The sequence below is a fragment of the Trichomycterus rosablanca genome, chromosome 19 (assembly GCF_030014385.1).
Source record: "Trichomycterus rosablanca isolate fTriRos1 chromosome 19, fTriRos1.hap1, whole genome shotgun sequence".
NCBI lineage: Eukaryota > Metazoa > Chordata > Actinopteri > Siluriformes > Trichomycteridae > Trichomycterus > Trichomycterus rosablanca.
This window is the reverse complement of record NC_086006.1, coordinates 1,729,116-1,744,902: the sequence shown is the minus strand read 5'-3', so window position 1 is coordinate 1,744,902 and position 15,787 is coordinate 1,729,116. Positions and strand designations below refer to the sequence as shown.

Sequence of the window (15,787 nt, the reverse complement as noted above, 5' to 3'; positions counted from 1 at the left end):
AGCTTCGCGCGCTTTTTTAAATATACGTTAATTTTTTAAAATCAGACCGTGCTCGCGCTCCGACCGTTAATAACGGACAACCAGAGAGTCGCTGCAGCTCGACGGTTTATCTGAGGGAAATAATCGGGAAATAATCGAACTATTGTCAATTAATTCCTGCTTTTCTTCATTAAGCAGCATTTTGCTTCGTTTAAAATGTCGTTTACTGAAAATTAAGAGGTTATTATCAGTTTCAAGGTTTTCACTGGAAGTATAGCGTTTTCCTCAGTGAACCTGATAAGGATCTTAGTTTTATATGTACTTTTATATGAAGTAAATGCTAATTTTAGCTAATATATCTTTTATGGTACAATATTTCTGTCAGAAATAAAATGCCCTTGCCTAAAGCAACTAGATTATTATATCAAATTAACCAATACTGTTTAAAACACTAATAAACAAACCCAGTGTTAATGCTTTTCTTATTTTCATAACATAATTTATGTTAAAGCGAATAGGTGAAACGTTCAGCATTTTTTAATTATATAATACTTTGGTTAATTGTACATCAATTGAAAATTTTAACTGAATTAAATTGACACTCTACATAACTGTGTCTATATTGCAAAGCCAGAAACACTCAAAGAGGTGCATACATTCAAAATAATATGAATATAAATAAGTTCTCTTAGTTATCGTTTTAATGAATTTATATGAGAATTTTTTTGTATGGTAATAATGCACATTAATATTCTTTGCTTAATCATTCTGCTTGCTGCCTTACAAACCATCTTTATAATCTCAAAGAGATGCACTTTAATAAATTATTGCATTCTTTTAAACAGATTTTGCACTTTAATGGTGCAGCAGATGAACTAATGTGCTCATTAGCTGGACTTTCCTGCATTTAAAAACTAGAGTTGCATATTTAGAAATAAGTTTGTGCTGTATGGTACACGGGTAAACTTAACAGGAATCCATGCAATGCCAGGTGACCTTTCCTCTAAATTACAGTATTAAAACTCATCTCCAAATAAAGCCTCGTCTGGACGCTCTTTAAGAATTATGTTACAGGGGCACAAGCACAAAAATTCTCATATGAACCATGGACAAGTATCCATACATCCATACATGATTAATTAAAAATGTGATAATAATGGTGGAGTGTTTGAAACAGTGAGAGCTTATTGAATATTGGAACTTTACGTTACACCTATGTTCTCAGTGCTCACAGGTATACAGGTATAAGGAGATTATACAAATGCAACCAAATAAATGCAGGCGCATGGTGAGCATTTCCAGACACATGCAGTTTTTTTTTATTAATCTTTCTTTGTTGACATAATCCTAATAAATTAATTCAATTTAGTGTTGTGAAACAGCATAACATATATCACTTTATATAGAGACATTTTGTTAATATTAATATTGTTCATGTTTGTTGTGTTTACCGTTTACTTCATGGAGCTTTTTTTATTACATATACTTTAAAATCAGCAAAAATGACTTATTAATCCTGGGGAAATATGTGATTATAAAACAATGCATTCAGAACCATTTTTAATTAATGTCATTATCATTCAAATGAGGAGACACTGAGCTACTGTCGCTCTGAGGGCAAACAGATCAGGCTGTGCTCTTTTACCCTTTGTCTGCCACACAGATCAACCAGAGCGCGCAAAAAATGTGATGGTACACTCACCGAAATTAATTATGCAAACAAACATTGCTGCTTTTCAGAGCAACCTTCACTAAGAGAAAATAGAATAAAGAGTTTTAATGAAAGATCTACTTACATTGAATTGCTGGGCTCTTCCAAATTGGTTTTATTCGCAATTATAAAATATCTGTAGATTCCTTCCTGAGTTGTGAACGTCCAGTGTTAATTACAACATAAGTGATTTATTCCCATTAATACATTTGAAGCAAATCCCCAAAATGATCCTGGGGGAGGGGGGAAGGAGTGCAAGTGTGTGTCACTGTCCAGAGGCTGGTAAACATGTCCAGTCCAGAGGAGACGGCGCTGCTTCGCTGTTGTATGTGTGTCTAACACCAACAACCAGGAGCTCACATCCCAACTCCCACCTACATAACGCCAATGTCATCTGAAAGTCGATCCCTCCTCTCCCTCCATCTATCTCTCTTTTGCTTGCTTTTTCTTTATCTTTCTCTCTCTCTGTCTTTTTCTCTCATTCGCTCGCTTTCTCTCTCTCTCTCTTTCTTTCTTGCCTTGCTGGCACTTATGATGCACAGCACGGTCAGTGAGCGTAGTCTATCCTCCAGGTAGATCAATACAATTTACATTCATATGTGTATATAAGAAGAGTTTCAGTTTTTGTTAATGCTCATGAGCAAACCTCAGTAACAACAAATAAATGCAGCTTTATTACAACGAGCAATTCTTTTGATAATTAAATAGTTGCATAATTATTTAGGACAGCATGCAGAAATATTTGGCATGTTGACAGAAGTCTAGTTCTGTCTCCGTAGGTTTTGCATTTTTGTATAGAATACGACTGACTCCTCATGTTGTGTCAAGTACTCTTGAAAGCAAACTCATCAGGTTCTAGTGAAAACGCATTTACATTTTGTGACCAAATGCAATCCAAGCAATTGAGGGTTAAGGGCAGCCTGGCAGTCGTGGGGCTGGACCAGCAACCTTCCAGTCACTAGTCCAGTACCCACTAACTGTAAAAGTTTTAACCAATCATTTCTCACATGTCAATGTGTACAATATCTATTTTACATTTTGTATGGTGAAAATAAAAAAAAATATTTTATTTGTTTCTCTTGGTGCTTGTAAGAGTTTGTGGTAGTTTTTTTTATTTTTTAATATGTCAATATTTGTGTGCTATATATAATCACCATTTTAATTAGTCCATGTGATAGGCTGTGCTCATCCAGTTTTAAGTAAGTCTGTAATTGTAGATATTTTTCATCTGTGCTGGTCCGTTTAGTGTTCAGTGCGAAGTGAAATGGCTCTGCTGGGGGATTTCACCTCTTCACTCATGCCTTGGCATAAAATATGGGAACTGAAATGGCAGCAGATGGCAAAGCAATGAGGGGTGAACTAACCTATTAATGATACTACACAAAATTTAGCATCACCATTTCCAGCTGGCTAGCATTCCCCTGGGTAATGGGTTGTGTAAACATGTCACCTGTTGAGAACATGTAAAAAGCCTGAGAATGAATGGTCGAGAATGAACACGTCCACGTCTGTCCCTCGGCTTTTACACAACAAAGCTGGAATGCTGATGTTTGTACTGAAATTGATTTTGAAAAGCACTGCATTAACAACTAATCAGCAGGAGAATATGGTGATATATACCATCTGATGATGTAAATTAGTTCTGCTTTTTCATTTATATGGTGATGTTGCTGGATAAAAACAGTGGTGCTAATTTAATAAAACAGAATTGCTTTATATCATTTCCACCTAAAACAGATGTGAAAGCCACTGGCAAAGCTTTCTTCTAGGGGGGTAAACACAAGGAACGTGTTTTGGCTGGCACTGCTGGTTGTAGCCTCTAGCAGCAAGGCACACGTGTGAGATAATGTGGCTGTCTCTAAAGTTGTGAAAGTCAGGTCCTGGTGAGGCATGCTCACAGCAGATCCACTGATTGCATTGCTTCAGTTCTTTTGTAATTTTACCTTTAAGTCACTTCTGTTTCGAGAGTACATCTGCATTGTTCCTCTGGGATTTTTCCTGACTGTGAGAGCAGAATTAAATATAAAAGAAGTCTAAAGAACCCAGTTAATATATGCAAAAAATTGCTCAACAAATTTTATCCCTACGTTGGCCATAAGCATCCTAAATGCCTTCACATTAGTGACTGGGTACAATCCAACACTGAGGCTTAAATGTTTGGCAGCTAAACTCATCAGATAAAATGAATGATATTGAATAAGTGAATGTTTTTTTAATACCATGATCAGATTTTGTAGTCAGTGCATCAGATTGTGCAATCCATTTTCTCAGCTATTTAAATATCCCATTTCTCAGATCACACGCATAGAGCATTTGCCATGGAGAGTAATCAAGTTTCCTTTTTATTGCTGTTAAGACATATGCACTCCCTGACTGGACAGACATGATGATCCTGCCTTGGTAGATCACATATAGATCTATATATCTAGTGTAGAGTAGTCCGCTAAGGACGTGTGTGTTGGATCCTGCACATTTTCATTGTGATGCTTGAAAACATAATACACACACAGTAAAGCAGCATGGGGCCAAATAAATCGTTTCAAATTTTGTTCACGTGTTGCTAGGCAACTGCAAACCGGTCTCGGTCTGTCTCTTATTGGTATTTCTGCTGGGATTGCTCGACTGATGCCATTGGCATATTTGGTTAGGAGGTTTTTTTTTAATCACACATGCACCCATTTAGAAATACTACGTTTCTGTTACGGTTTTAAGGTCTTGACGAGGCATTTGAAAACAGAGTTAGGATCAATACAGTTTAAAATGCTTTTGCATGACAACCTGCATCACCATTGATCCAACAATAGTTCCCACTAATGCCTGAATGTGCAGTAATTAGTTTTTTTGTACAGGTGAAATCACAAGCGATGGTGCATTTTAGCTTTTGCATACATGACAAAAAAAGCAAAACGGGGTCCGTAACATCGATAACGTGGTGCACTGTGTGTCACCGCTGTGTCCCGCTAATCCCTTGTTTCATCCGCATCACTATGGAAACTGATTAGCTCCCTGACTTGTGCCACACAGCCATGTCTTCAGCAGAAATGTTATCAGGGAGCTTGTCCTTCACCCTGGGTTTTCTAGCCGGGGGAGAAACATATTTAAGACAGTTTAAGATCTTTTGACTTATTGGTTTCCTCCAAGGTGACTCTGATCATCTGATAATGCTAAATTTCAATTTTCACCTCAAGGAAGCTTCAATTACAAATTAGGTTTACACATTGATTTAAATACACTGATCTAACTAAGTGTTTAAATCAAGGTATTTAAGATACTGCACTTATAATAACTAAATAATTAATTATTAACACTACTCTGGATTTAACTGAGTTGACCTCAATTCAGTATCAATTTCCACAATCATTAATGTTTATGTGCTGTGTTCTTAGTAGAGCCATAAAACCCATACCTCCTGTATAGTACAAATCCCAAAATTTCTGAAGCATATACTGGTATCATCTCCATTACATACTGGTTATTTAAATTGGCTTTTAGGGATTTTTAGATTGACAAGCAGAGCCATATGTTCACCTAAGTGTACTTTTATTTAAAATGGATCAGTGTATCAGTGTTTATGATTCATCAATGTTGCACCTTCTTTTGTTGGCTTCATTGCATGAAAATATTTGTCATGGTTGTAAAGGGTTTATCTGCTTCAAAGCTAACCGACTACAAACAAATCCATCATTCGACCCCATTCAATCCTCCCAGTCCCCAAAAAGAGAATTGGCCAGCTGCTATACTATGTTTACAGCTTCAAATACTGGTCTTGTCATTATGATTCATGCTTTGATACATTTCCCCACTGCATAGGATGTTCTGTGTTTTCTGTTCACTTATTAGGGCAAGGGTAGATTTTTCACCGTCCAGATTGGCATCTATTTACAATAGGCCTACTTAAATATTACTGACCACAGCTTTAAAAGCTAGCATGCCTGAATACTACCATGTTAAAAAATTATTAAACAAGTAGCAACAAATATACTTAACGTTTAACATGACCGGATCCAAAGGTTGGTATTTTTAGCACCTTTTCAAAAATAAAAAATCTACCTCAGTTGCAGTCTTAGGCTAAATCTAATTTTATAAAGCAAGTCAAGACAGGACAGACTTACTGTAAAATTAGAAAGTGTACCAGTATCCGATTAAAGCTCGGAGTCAGAAAGATGGCACTGCACACCCACTGAATAATTCTTGCCAATGTAAGCAAGTGATGTGAAGTGAACTTTTACAAATGCTGTGCATGATGGAACATTTCTTTTTCAGTGCAAATCCTCTCTTCAGGCTGTGTGTTACTTTAAAAATTACACTTATAATTGTTAATAGTGACAGTATATACAAAGAACTAGTGTTAGTACAGTTAAAATCTAGCACATATTTGACAGGAACTCCTTTCTGAGTGTTTCAACACCAAACAAAAATGATGGAGGTTATAGACTTGGGATGTAGTGAACTGGAAGGGTTTGCCTGCAGCTCAGTGTATATAAAGTCGGAGCAGGGGAAGTGGGAAGGAGTGGGGGAAGTCCGGTCAGGCTCAAGGTAATGTAGTTCTGGCCTCATTAAAGTCTAGACAAGGAGAACCTTTTTGGTTCAGATGACATGTAATAAAAAAGTGGATTTAAAGAGCTGAGAGCACCTTGTCTCCCCCAACATCAGGCTCTTTTTAAAAGCCCCCTCCCCTCCTCCATCTGAGAGCTAATCGCCCAGATCATTCTCCACATGGAGAGAGATAAAACAGCCTCAAGCATCCCTTTTAATTCTACAGCTCATGGGCTGCTTGCATGAATAGGCTGATAGACTCATTGTAACCCCCCACCTCGAGAACAAGTGCACACTGCATGTCATAGTCTAGCAAGGTGTACTGCTCAGAAAACATGGTGTGAGACATGAGCTACATTCACACTGCAAACGGTTTAGATTTTTTCACACACATCCTTGCAAAATGCATCTAGTTCTGAAATAATTTGAGTCATCTTGCATGCATAGTAAATATTGGTTGTACCCACAGTTTTATAATGTTGTTCTAAAACCAGGAGACTGTAATTTTTTGCTTGCATCGGACACTATTTGTAGATGTTATGAGTTCACCTGTCTGTTAACGTCACGCCCAGTGCTCTGACATTTGCATGCAACCAGCGCAGTTTCTGAGCCAAATAAAGTTAGTTTTTCCTTATAATTGTGCCGATTATCTAAGTGTTTTCCTATTTTTATTAAAAATATACTTTTTGCATAAGTTTCAAATGCTAATGATGAAAATATTTGTTGTGTTAATAATTATTAAAAAAATATATATTTTTAAATTTGACCTGTTTCTTGTTGATTTGAAAATCAAGGTCTTTGATGCTTAAGGTAGAATGTGTACAAATGTACACAGTTGATATTATCGTAAGCTGTGCATTAGGAACCTTTACATCTGACTATATATAGGTTTAGATTCTAATTTAGTAAAAATTGGCTGGTCCTAAAGAGGGTTCCTGGGTACCAGCACCAGCACTGTTTTCAACTGAAGAGCCTTTAGATGTCAAAGAGACTTAAATAAAGTCATTTACAGTTTTGCCATTTAGCAGACGCTTTTGTCCAAAGCGTCCTACAGTACAGTATACAGTCTGAGCAATTGAGGGTTAAGGGCCTTGCTCAAGGGCCCAACAGCAGCAACCTGGTGGGGATTGAACCAGCGACCCTCTGATTACTAGTCCAGTACCTTAACCACTAAGCTACGGCTTGCCCTAAAGTCAAGTTTACATTGTACACAAGACAAAACCCCAACACAGCAGCTATCTAATGACTTACTGTGGAAGTATCTCTTCATGTTACTGATTTACAATAATAACAATAGTTTTAATATTATTTTAATGTTAAAGTTAAATGTTGTCAAACAGTGAAACACTGTTTTGATAACAAAATTTTGATATAATTTTTATTTTACACTTTGTAAGAAACACCATCTCATTTATACTAATGTTGTGCTGGAATCATAAAGCATGAGTCTGGTTCAAGTGACACTGCATAAGGTATATTCTCAGAATGGACCATGTTTGTTCCCAATAGCAAATAATTAACAGATCAGTGAAGGTAGCATCCACTGTCATAAAGGAGCTGTTTGAATGATTAAGTAACTACAAATGATGTTCTGCATGACCTAAAGTGGCTGTAGTTACACTGCACTTACATAACAGTTTGCTTCTAGGTAACAAACTGATCCATAAAGAATTCAGAGCTGAACTACAGATGCTTTTTGACTCTTTGCTTGTGCTATTGTAAAGATGCGCTTGCACGAGAAAAGGGCTTTAAAAGAGTCCAAGTTTTCAAGTAGAAGCCGAAGAGAAAGAAGCGCGTGTGATTTTTAAAGACAAAATGGTGAGAGGAAATTGCTGTGCTCATCTCTATCTATTCCAGCTACTACAGAGCCTGGGCGTTTCTATAGCAACCTCTCGAAAATGATGGGTGCTGAATGGTAGCATGTGAGAGAGTGTGTTTTGTGATTACAGTCTGGAGAAAGAAGGCTGGTACTCTCTCCGTCAGCAGGCACTGTAAAAAAAAAAAAGGAGTTCTTGAAACAGTACAACGTAGCTGCTAGCTCCATATGTTCTTTTGATTGGGTCCCTGTCAGCCTGCCAGCAGATATTAGCATTTTTCTTAGCGAGGAAAATCATTTGCATTTGCTGCCCCCTGTTGAGTGGAGTAACAGGCAGATAATAGATAGTTTCCTGTTTATTCCCAATCATGTGTGTTAGCGTTTCTCGATTGTCATTCCAGTTTTAGGTCTAATAGGGTTAGGAACCACATAATACACGAAGCTATCATGTTAGAATTGTGTGTCCTCGTCCTGCAAGTACACTGCATGCTGGGTTAAAATTAATATTCATAACAGACTTGCCAGCCTGTATGCCGATGCTCTCAAGCTCTGCCAGCTCCAATTATCATTCAATTAGAGCTCAGTGTGACTGTCGCTCAGTCTGTCCAACAGATCCCACAATGTTCATCTGTAGATTAATACCTGATTAAGTCAGACTGCCAGAAACACGTGAAGCTCCTGCTGTATAAGAATCTGTAAAATCCTCTTGACATTTCAAGTAATACAGCAGTACCCTAATGTACGTACATTCCTTTAAAAACTGTTAGAGCAAAGGCTGCATGCTTTATTCATAAACTAAAACCAGAAACAACTTTAACAAAAGCCTATATTCATTTTAAGTGGCTAAATCATAATTACAAACACATCTGCCAGTTAGCAATAAGCTTTAACAATTAACATTTAGGTTTTAGAATTTAAAGCAACATGATGCAACTAAAAAAAGACCAAATGCTGGTGAAAAAACTGCACCCTGAACAATGTAAAGAAATAAAGTCTGTAAGTCGACGCTGGATGGATTAATGTTCAAATGAAGCCAAACAATCTCTACTGCAGTACAGATACAGTAGATCATTGACCCTTGTATTTTGACCAGCATTTCTATATTTCTTGCTATCTTGTCATTCATTGAACTCAGTAACAGATTGAAGAAATATGTGAATGGAATTTGCTTTTATGCTCCATACACATGATTATAATGTACGATTGTAACTGCAGTCTGGGAGTCAGTATGCTGTGTGATTTAGATGGCAGCAGTCTGATCACTGAGGACAAGGCACCATCTGGGAGGCAACTGTTAGTGTGTATGTAGTACTGACAGAAAGAAACAGACATATTGGGCATTTGAGGGGGGCATGTTTGAGCAGCAGAATTTCGATGCATCTATTGTATATGAGACCTCAGAGAAATGAAGGCAGTTTAATTATTGCTGGGTTGTTGCCAGGTGGTTGCTTTGGTCTTATAGGTTGTTACTATGGTGTTGCTAGGTGCTTGCCGTGGTGTTTCAGGTTGGTAGGTTTTGCTAAGTGGTTGCTGTTGTAGCCCAGGTAGTTTCTAGGGTGTTGTTAAGTCACTCCATGTAGATGACCTTGCACACTGCCTTTCCTACACAAATTTATCAACAAAAGCACCTACACGTGGTACCCCGTGCTCGGCAGTATAACTGAGTGGGCAGACTGGACTTGTCAGCTGTGGTGGGCAGCCGATCTAATAGAAGGAAACCCTGACTTCCAACCGTGGTTAATGAAACTCATTAGTCTTGGAAGGCAATCCATCTAGGGAGTAAACCTGATATAAATCCGGAGTATAGCCCCTAAGTATATATATATACTATATGTGTGTGTGTGTGTGTATGTCACTGAACCCTTATTCAGGCTTACTCAGTCTTAATGTATTACCAGCATAAAAATAGAAAAAAGACAAAAACGTACAAATAGGGGGTCACATCACCCTCCTAACATAATCAAATAGTTTGTACTTCAGCCAGATATAACTTGAGAAACACTTTTGCAGACCTATTAAAGGTCTTTATGATTAAATCTAATTTAGAAGGTGACTGACCTCCCTGACCTTTTCCCTGTTTTACTGGTCCTGATCTGCTGGAATGTCAAGTGTGTATGGGACATTGAAACAGATTACAGCACTTTCTCTGCCCCCAATCACATTCCACAGTGGAAGGGTTTATCTCAGAACAAGTGATTCTGATGGATGGACGTGGAGAGCAGGGTGGGAGCTTCCTGTCTACGGCTGCTACTATAAAGCTCAATGCCTTTGTCCACTGAGTTTGTGGAAAAGCCAACCACTTGTCCGTCACACGTCCCGCAGCAGCATGAATGACATCTACAAAGCTGCGGTGAGTGTTCGCTGTAGTTTTTTCAGTTACATTGATGTGTGAAGTTAATGTCATTAATTTTGTATTGTTTAAATGCACTTTCTGATGTAACTGGTTTGCTAAAAATGCAAGCATTAGATTTCAGTTTGTTTTTATTTCAATTATTTGATATTTATAATATTATTTAATATGTTTAATATTTAATATTAAGTTATTGAATGAACAATTACATGTACAGCATCTTTTGTGAGTGTCAGGTTAGTGATTACAGTTTTAAGCTGGTCCCTTGATCTTAAACATCATCTTTGAGCTTTAATTCTTCAAATGAAAAGTTAATAAATAGAAGCATTTGATCAGTTTATTAAGGTTTTATGCCAGGATTTTGTCAAATCCAATAAAAGTAAGAATCTGGGACTTGTCCATTTTCTCAAACTGACAAAAAACAAATAAAAGATTCATAATGTTTTTACTTTCCTTCTATTTTGTAAATAAAAGCACATTTTGAGTGCTTGAGACGCCTGTAACACACAAGTTTGGATGGGTGCAAAATAAGATTCCCTGAATTGTTTAAAGACTGTGTGGTGGGTGGCCTGTATTTGAGAGTATTTGAAACTTTACAGTCTTACTGAGTTACAAAAATGTAGTAAAAAATTTTATCACTCTTAATGAAGAAAGTATTTTAATATAGCAGTCGGGTGTGTTTAAGCTAGTTAGCAAGTTAATTTGTTCCTTCCTGTAATATATAGAAGCTAAAATCAATCAATTTTGCCATCAAAACACTTCATATTGCCAAACAAGCCCTGCTAAATACACAATCATGTGGTTGGGCAAGTATTCAGATATTACATATGATGTGTTTCTTTAGGATACGTAGTCGTATTTTCTTTAAATATCTTTACTGCTGAACGTTATCAGAGCTGATAAGAGGCACTTATCCCTGTAAGGCTTCTGGTTCCATGATGTTACTTTATGCCTACACATGGAGAGCATCCTGCATCCCAGGCTAATTTTGGCTTTAAGTTCTTTACTCCCAACACAACAGCAAAGCATAAGAAAAAAAACGTCTCCAAATACAATTTCTATACATGCTCATAAAACACATGGATGTTTGTGAGACGGTGAAGCAGCAGGAATTTTTGGTTTGACATCTACGGCTCAGCGTTTAAACGTCATCCTCAACACACCACAGTTGTAACCAAACCATGTATTAGAAGTGTTTAATAAGTGTCATTTTTATTACAATTATTAATTAGAAAATGCATTGTTAGAATTTGCTGCATTTCATTGTTTAAAAGCTGTATAGTGTAACATACCTCCTGTTACCCCTGCAGGTAGAGCAGCTCACAGATGAGCAGAAAAATGGTATGTGGAGCTTCTGTTTTTGTTATTTTATAACATTTTATGTTACTGTGTTGTACTTAACTGTTTATGTAAAAAATACATATCACACAAATTTGTGTGCCATTCTAATTACTGGGATCATACAACAAATAGTTTTGGAAAAGCTGGACAGTAAAAAAGCAGGACAGGAAGAGTATTTAAACTTTTAAAAGCACCTTGGACAGCAAAGAAGAGAAAAAATGGATCCTTGATTAAATCAAACATAACCTCTCACTCCAAGCCCAGATAAACAAACTGATAGGAAACAATTCATTGGAAAATACAGTTATGCTTGCCTTGGAAGAGTTAAAGGTAAAAGAGGAAGCAAGAAAGAGAGACTATACAATTAGAGGAACAATGAATGACCCATTAGGAGTCGAAATCATCTGAATTATTTATCATTAAAGCAAATGTTACATTGTTGTATTGTTATAGACTCAGGGCTTAGCTAGCTGCATCAAATATATCATTTATCAACCCTTAGCGATCATGTCAGGTAGTCTCTCTAATAACAGTCCTTTGTTGCAGAGTTTCGTGCTGCTTTTGACATATTCGTGCAGGATGCAGAAGATGGCTGCATTAGCACCAAGGAGCTGGGTAAAGTGCTCCGAATGCTGGGACAGAGCCCCACTCCTGAGGAGCTCCAGGAAATGATCGATGAGGTGGATGAAGATGGTAAGAACTCAACATTCACCATGCACTACGCATGTTTTTTTGGGGGGCACAGTCCAAACATCCCCCCACTTCTCATGAGTTTCCAAAAATGATTTAATCAATGTTTAAACAACAGAATAGAAAAACTGTGTGCATTTACTGAAATGTTTCAGACATTTGTAGGTTTCAATGCATTTGTGATTTTAAAATAGTACCTTTTAATATGGTTTGTGCTGCTTTTTTAAACTCCGTGTTCCTTCAGGCAGTGGCACAGTGGATTTTGAAGAGTTCTTGGTCATGATGGTGAGATGTATGAAAGATGACAGTAGAGGAAAGTCGGAGGAGGAACTGGCCGAACTGTTTCGCATGTTTGATAGGTACGCTCGGCTTTAGAAGATACATTTCAAAGTACTTCTGATTCTCATTCATCTTTTTTTTTTAATTCCTGGGGTAAACGTATCGAGGTTGGTAGTTTGTCGGATCATGCAAAACATATGCAGTATGTTGTTATTTATTATTACTTTCTAGAGTAATTTAAACATGTCGATTGCCATTTGTCCGTGCAGAAATGAAGATGGTTATATCGACCTGGAGGAGCTGAAAGCGATGCTGGAGGATACGGGAGAGACCATCACTGAGGATGATATCGAGGAGCTGATTAAGGATGGAGACAAGAATAATGATGGTAAAATCGACTATGACGGTAAGTGGACCTTTACTAAGTAAAGACTAAAATAGTAGGCTTAACATCTCAGGGTGTGTCTGTGGGTGTAATTGTGATTTATCACTCTAAGCCAAAGTAATGGAAAAAAATAGAAAAAGTATATATTAATCCATATTGTTATTATTATTAGTGTCCATATTATTTTGAAAGTCTTATTAGTTTCAAGATAAGATGACTAAACTTAGTTGAAAGAGTTTTTTCTCTCCTTCGAGTCTTAATTAGTTTAACTGTGACATTAGAAGAACTCTCACCCCCACAAAGCTGATCCGCCAAAGTGCAGTGTACAATTGGGCATCCGGGCAAGAAGGGCATTAGTCAGTGGTCAGTGGTAGGAAAGAATCAAATGGTCAGTCTAAAAGTCCTAAAAAAATAAATCAGGTTTTTATAGAAGGGCAGGATGGAGGCCCACTTGGCATTTGCTCAACAGAATGTACAAGGCAACATGAGGAAAAAACATTCTCTGGTCTGATGAGACAGAAATTCAACTCTTTGAGTAGCACAGCAAGACACTGCACATAACCTAGCTAATACCATTACTACTACAAAACATAGTGTAGTAAAACATACAGGTGGAAACATTATGATATGGGGACGGGGCGGCATGGTTGCTCGGTGGGTAGCACTGTCGCCTCACAGCAAGAAGGTCCAGGGTTCGATCTCCAGGCGGGGCGGTCTGGGTCCTTTCTGTGTGGAGAGATGTTCTCCCCGTGTCTGTATGGGTTTCCTCCGGGAGCTCCTGTTTCCTCCCACAGTCCAAAAACATGCAAGAATTGGAGATACAAAATTGTCCATGACTGTGTTTGACATTAAACTGATGAATCTTGTGTAACCAGTAACTACCTGTCCTGTCATGAATGTAACCAAAGTGTAAAACACTCACTCATTGTCTTAACCGCTTATCCAATTAGGGTCACGGGGGTGCTGGAGCCTATCCCAGCTTTTCAATGGGCACAAGGCACACAGTAAAACCCTGGATGAGGCGCCAGTCCATCGCAGGGCACACACACACACACACTCATACACACACCCATTCACCAATAGGGCAATTCAGTGTCTCCAGTAAACTTGACTGCATGTTTTTGGACTGTGGGAGGAAACCCACGCAGACACGGGGAGAACATGCAAACTCCACACAGAAAGGACCCGGACCGCCCCACCTGGAGATCGAACCCTGGACCTTCTTGCTGTGAGGCGACAGTGCTACTTACCGAGCCACCTTGCTGCCCTAAGTGTAAAATGTGACATTAAAATTCTAATAAAAACAGATAAATAATATGGGGATGCTTCTCAGCAGTAGGGACAGGGAGACTGGGAAGAATTGGGGGATTGATGAATGCAGCCAATGTATCTCTATCCTTAAGGAAAAAAGTATACAAACAGTTCACTTAAAAAAAAAAAGAACAACAATAAAGTGGCTCCAGCGTAACTCTCTGAATGTTCTTGAGTGGCCCAGCAAATGCCCACAGAAATCTCAGTGCATAGCTGTGGAGGGACCTGAAAAATCGCAGTTCACGGACACTCCCTGACTGAGTTGAGGGATGGCAAAGTCCTGTGATGGATTGGCTCAGGGTGTTTCCTGGTGGAACCGGACACGCCGTCACCCTGACAGGATAAAGCGGCTGATGAAAATGAAATAATTTGATGGATATTTCTTTAACTATTATGTAAAGTGTAGTCAGCATGATGCAACAGTAACGAAATGTCAGAACTCAAGTCCTTTCCTTTCTCTCTCTTTCGGTTTGGTTTCAGAGTTCCTGGACTTCATGAAAGGTGTGGAATAAGTGTCGAAGATGAAAGAACCCTTTGATTCTGTCTCTGCTCACATGCTTGAATCTCAGATTCAACAGAAGCCAGAGGAAACGCATGTTAACGTTTATCTGTGTAAAATGTCTCAACATAAGGTTCAGTTTTACATATTTTGCGATATACATTTCTGGTTAGGCTTATGTTCATGTGTAAACATTTTAATCACAGCATGGAGAGAAAATATCTGTGATGTTAACTTAATTCAGCCTGATACCAAAAGTGGGGGAATATTTAACCTCAGGTAAAAGCACAGGACATTAGATATGGTGTTTTTATCTTAGATCTCTCAGAGATTTCATTCAACAGGCCTCTTTCATCATCTGATCTCTGTAATGTCTAAGGTTTGTCTTTAGCTCTGTATGGTAAAGCATTTGTCCCGGGGCATAGACCACATTTCTATAAATAAATAAAAACAGTACATTTAAAAAAAAATAAGAAAGAAAATGATGTTCTTACATACTAACAGATTAAAATACCCTCAAGATGGTTGCACGCTGAGATACATGCGGTTTATTCTGGTGAATCTCTGGCTCATTTCCCATGAGGTCCATATTACGAGCTTGTAGCTCAATCTCCTACTTAAAGACAGTAGTGAGCATGTGCCTGTGGATCTTACATCAATCTTATGATTAAGAGTCTGTTTGAAAGGCTAATCTAATGACAGTGTTAAAATCACACAGGGGTCGTAAATGAAGCTGGTGCTTTACACTGTTCGTTATGTAGGCCACACATGCCCACATGCAAATAAAGTCCTTAAAGTGAAGTCCGAGCTAATCAGACTCATGCCCTCGCATCTGGATCTCACCATCATGCATGTCAGTGTTGCTAACATCAAAATGTTGAAGCTTAAGG

At 38.0% G+C, this 15,787-nt stretch overlaps 1 protein-coding gene across 1 annotated transcript; it reads left to right on the top strand.

Annotated features, from left to right (window-relative positions):
• The first annotated feature begins 10,368 nt into the window (after positions 1-10,368).
• tnnc1a (troponin C type 1a (slow)) lies at positions 10,369-14,910 on the top strand. Its single transcript, XM_063015197.1, has 6 exons — positions 10,369-10,392; positions 11,703-11,733; positions 12,280-12,426; positions 12,668-12,782; positions 12,972-13,108; positions 14,879-14,910. The coding sequence occupies exons 1-6, from the start codon at positions 10,369-10,371 to the stop codon at positions 14,908-14,910; spliced, it is 486 nt and encodes a 161-aa protein (XP_062871267.1).
• The last annotated feature ends 877 nt before the right edge of the window (positions 14,911-15,787 follow it).

Coding starts and splice junctions, on each gene's coding strand:
- tnnc1a (XM_063015197.1), top strand. CDS start 10,369: ATGAATGACATCTACAAAGCTGCG. Junction 11,734..12,279: donor CACAGATGAGCAGAAAAATG/GTATGTGGAGCT, acceptor CCTTTGTTGCAG/AGTTTCGTGCTGCTTTTGAC. Junction 12,427..12,667: donor CGATGAGGTGGATGAAGATG/GTAAGAACTCAA, acceptor GTGTTCCTTCAG/GCAGTGGCACAGTGGATTTT.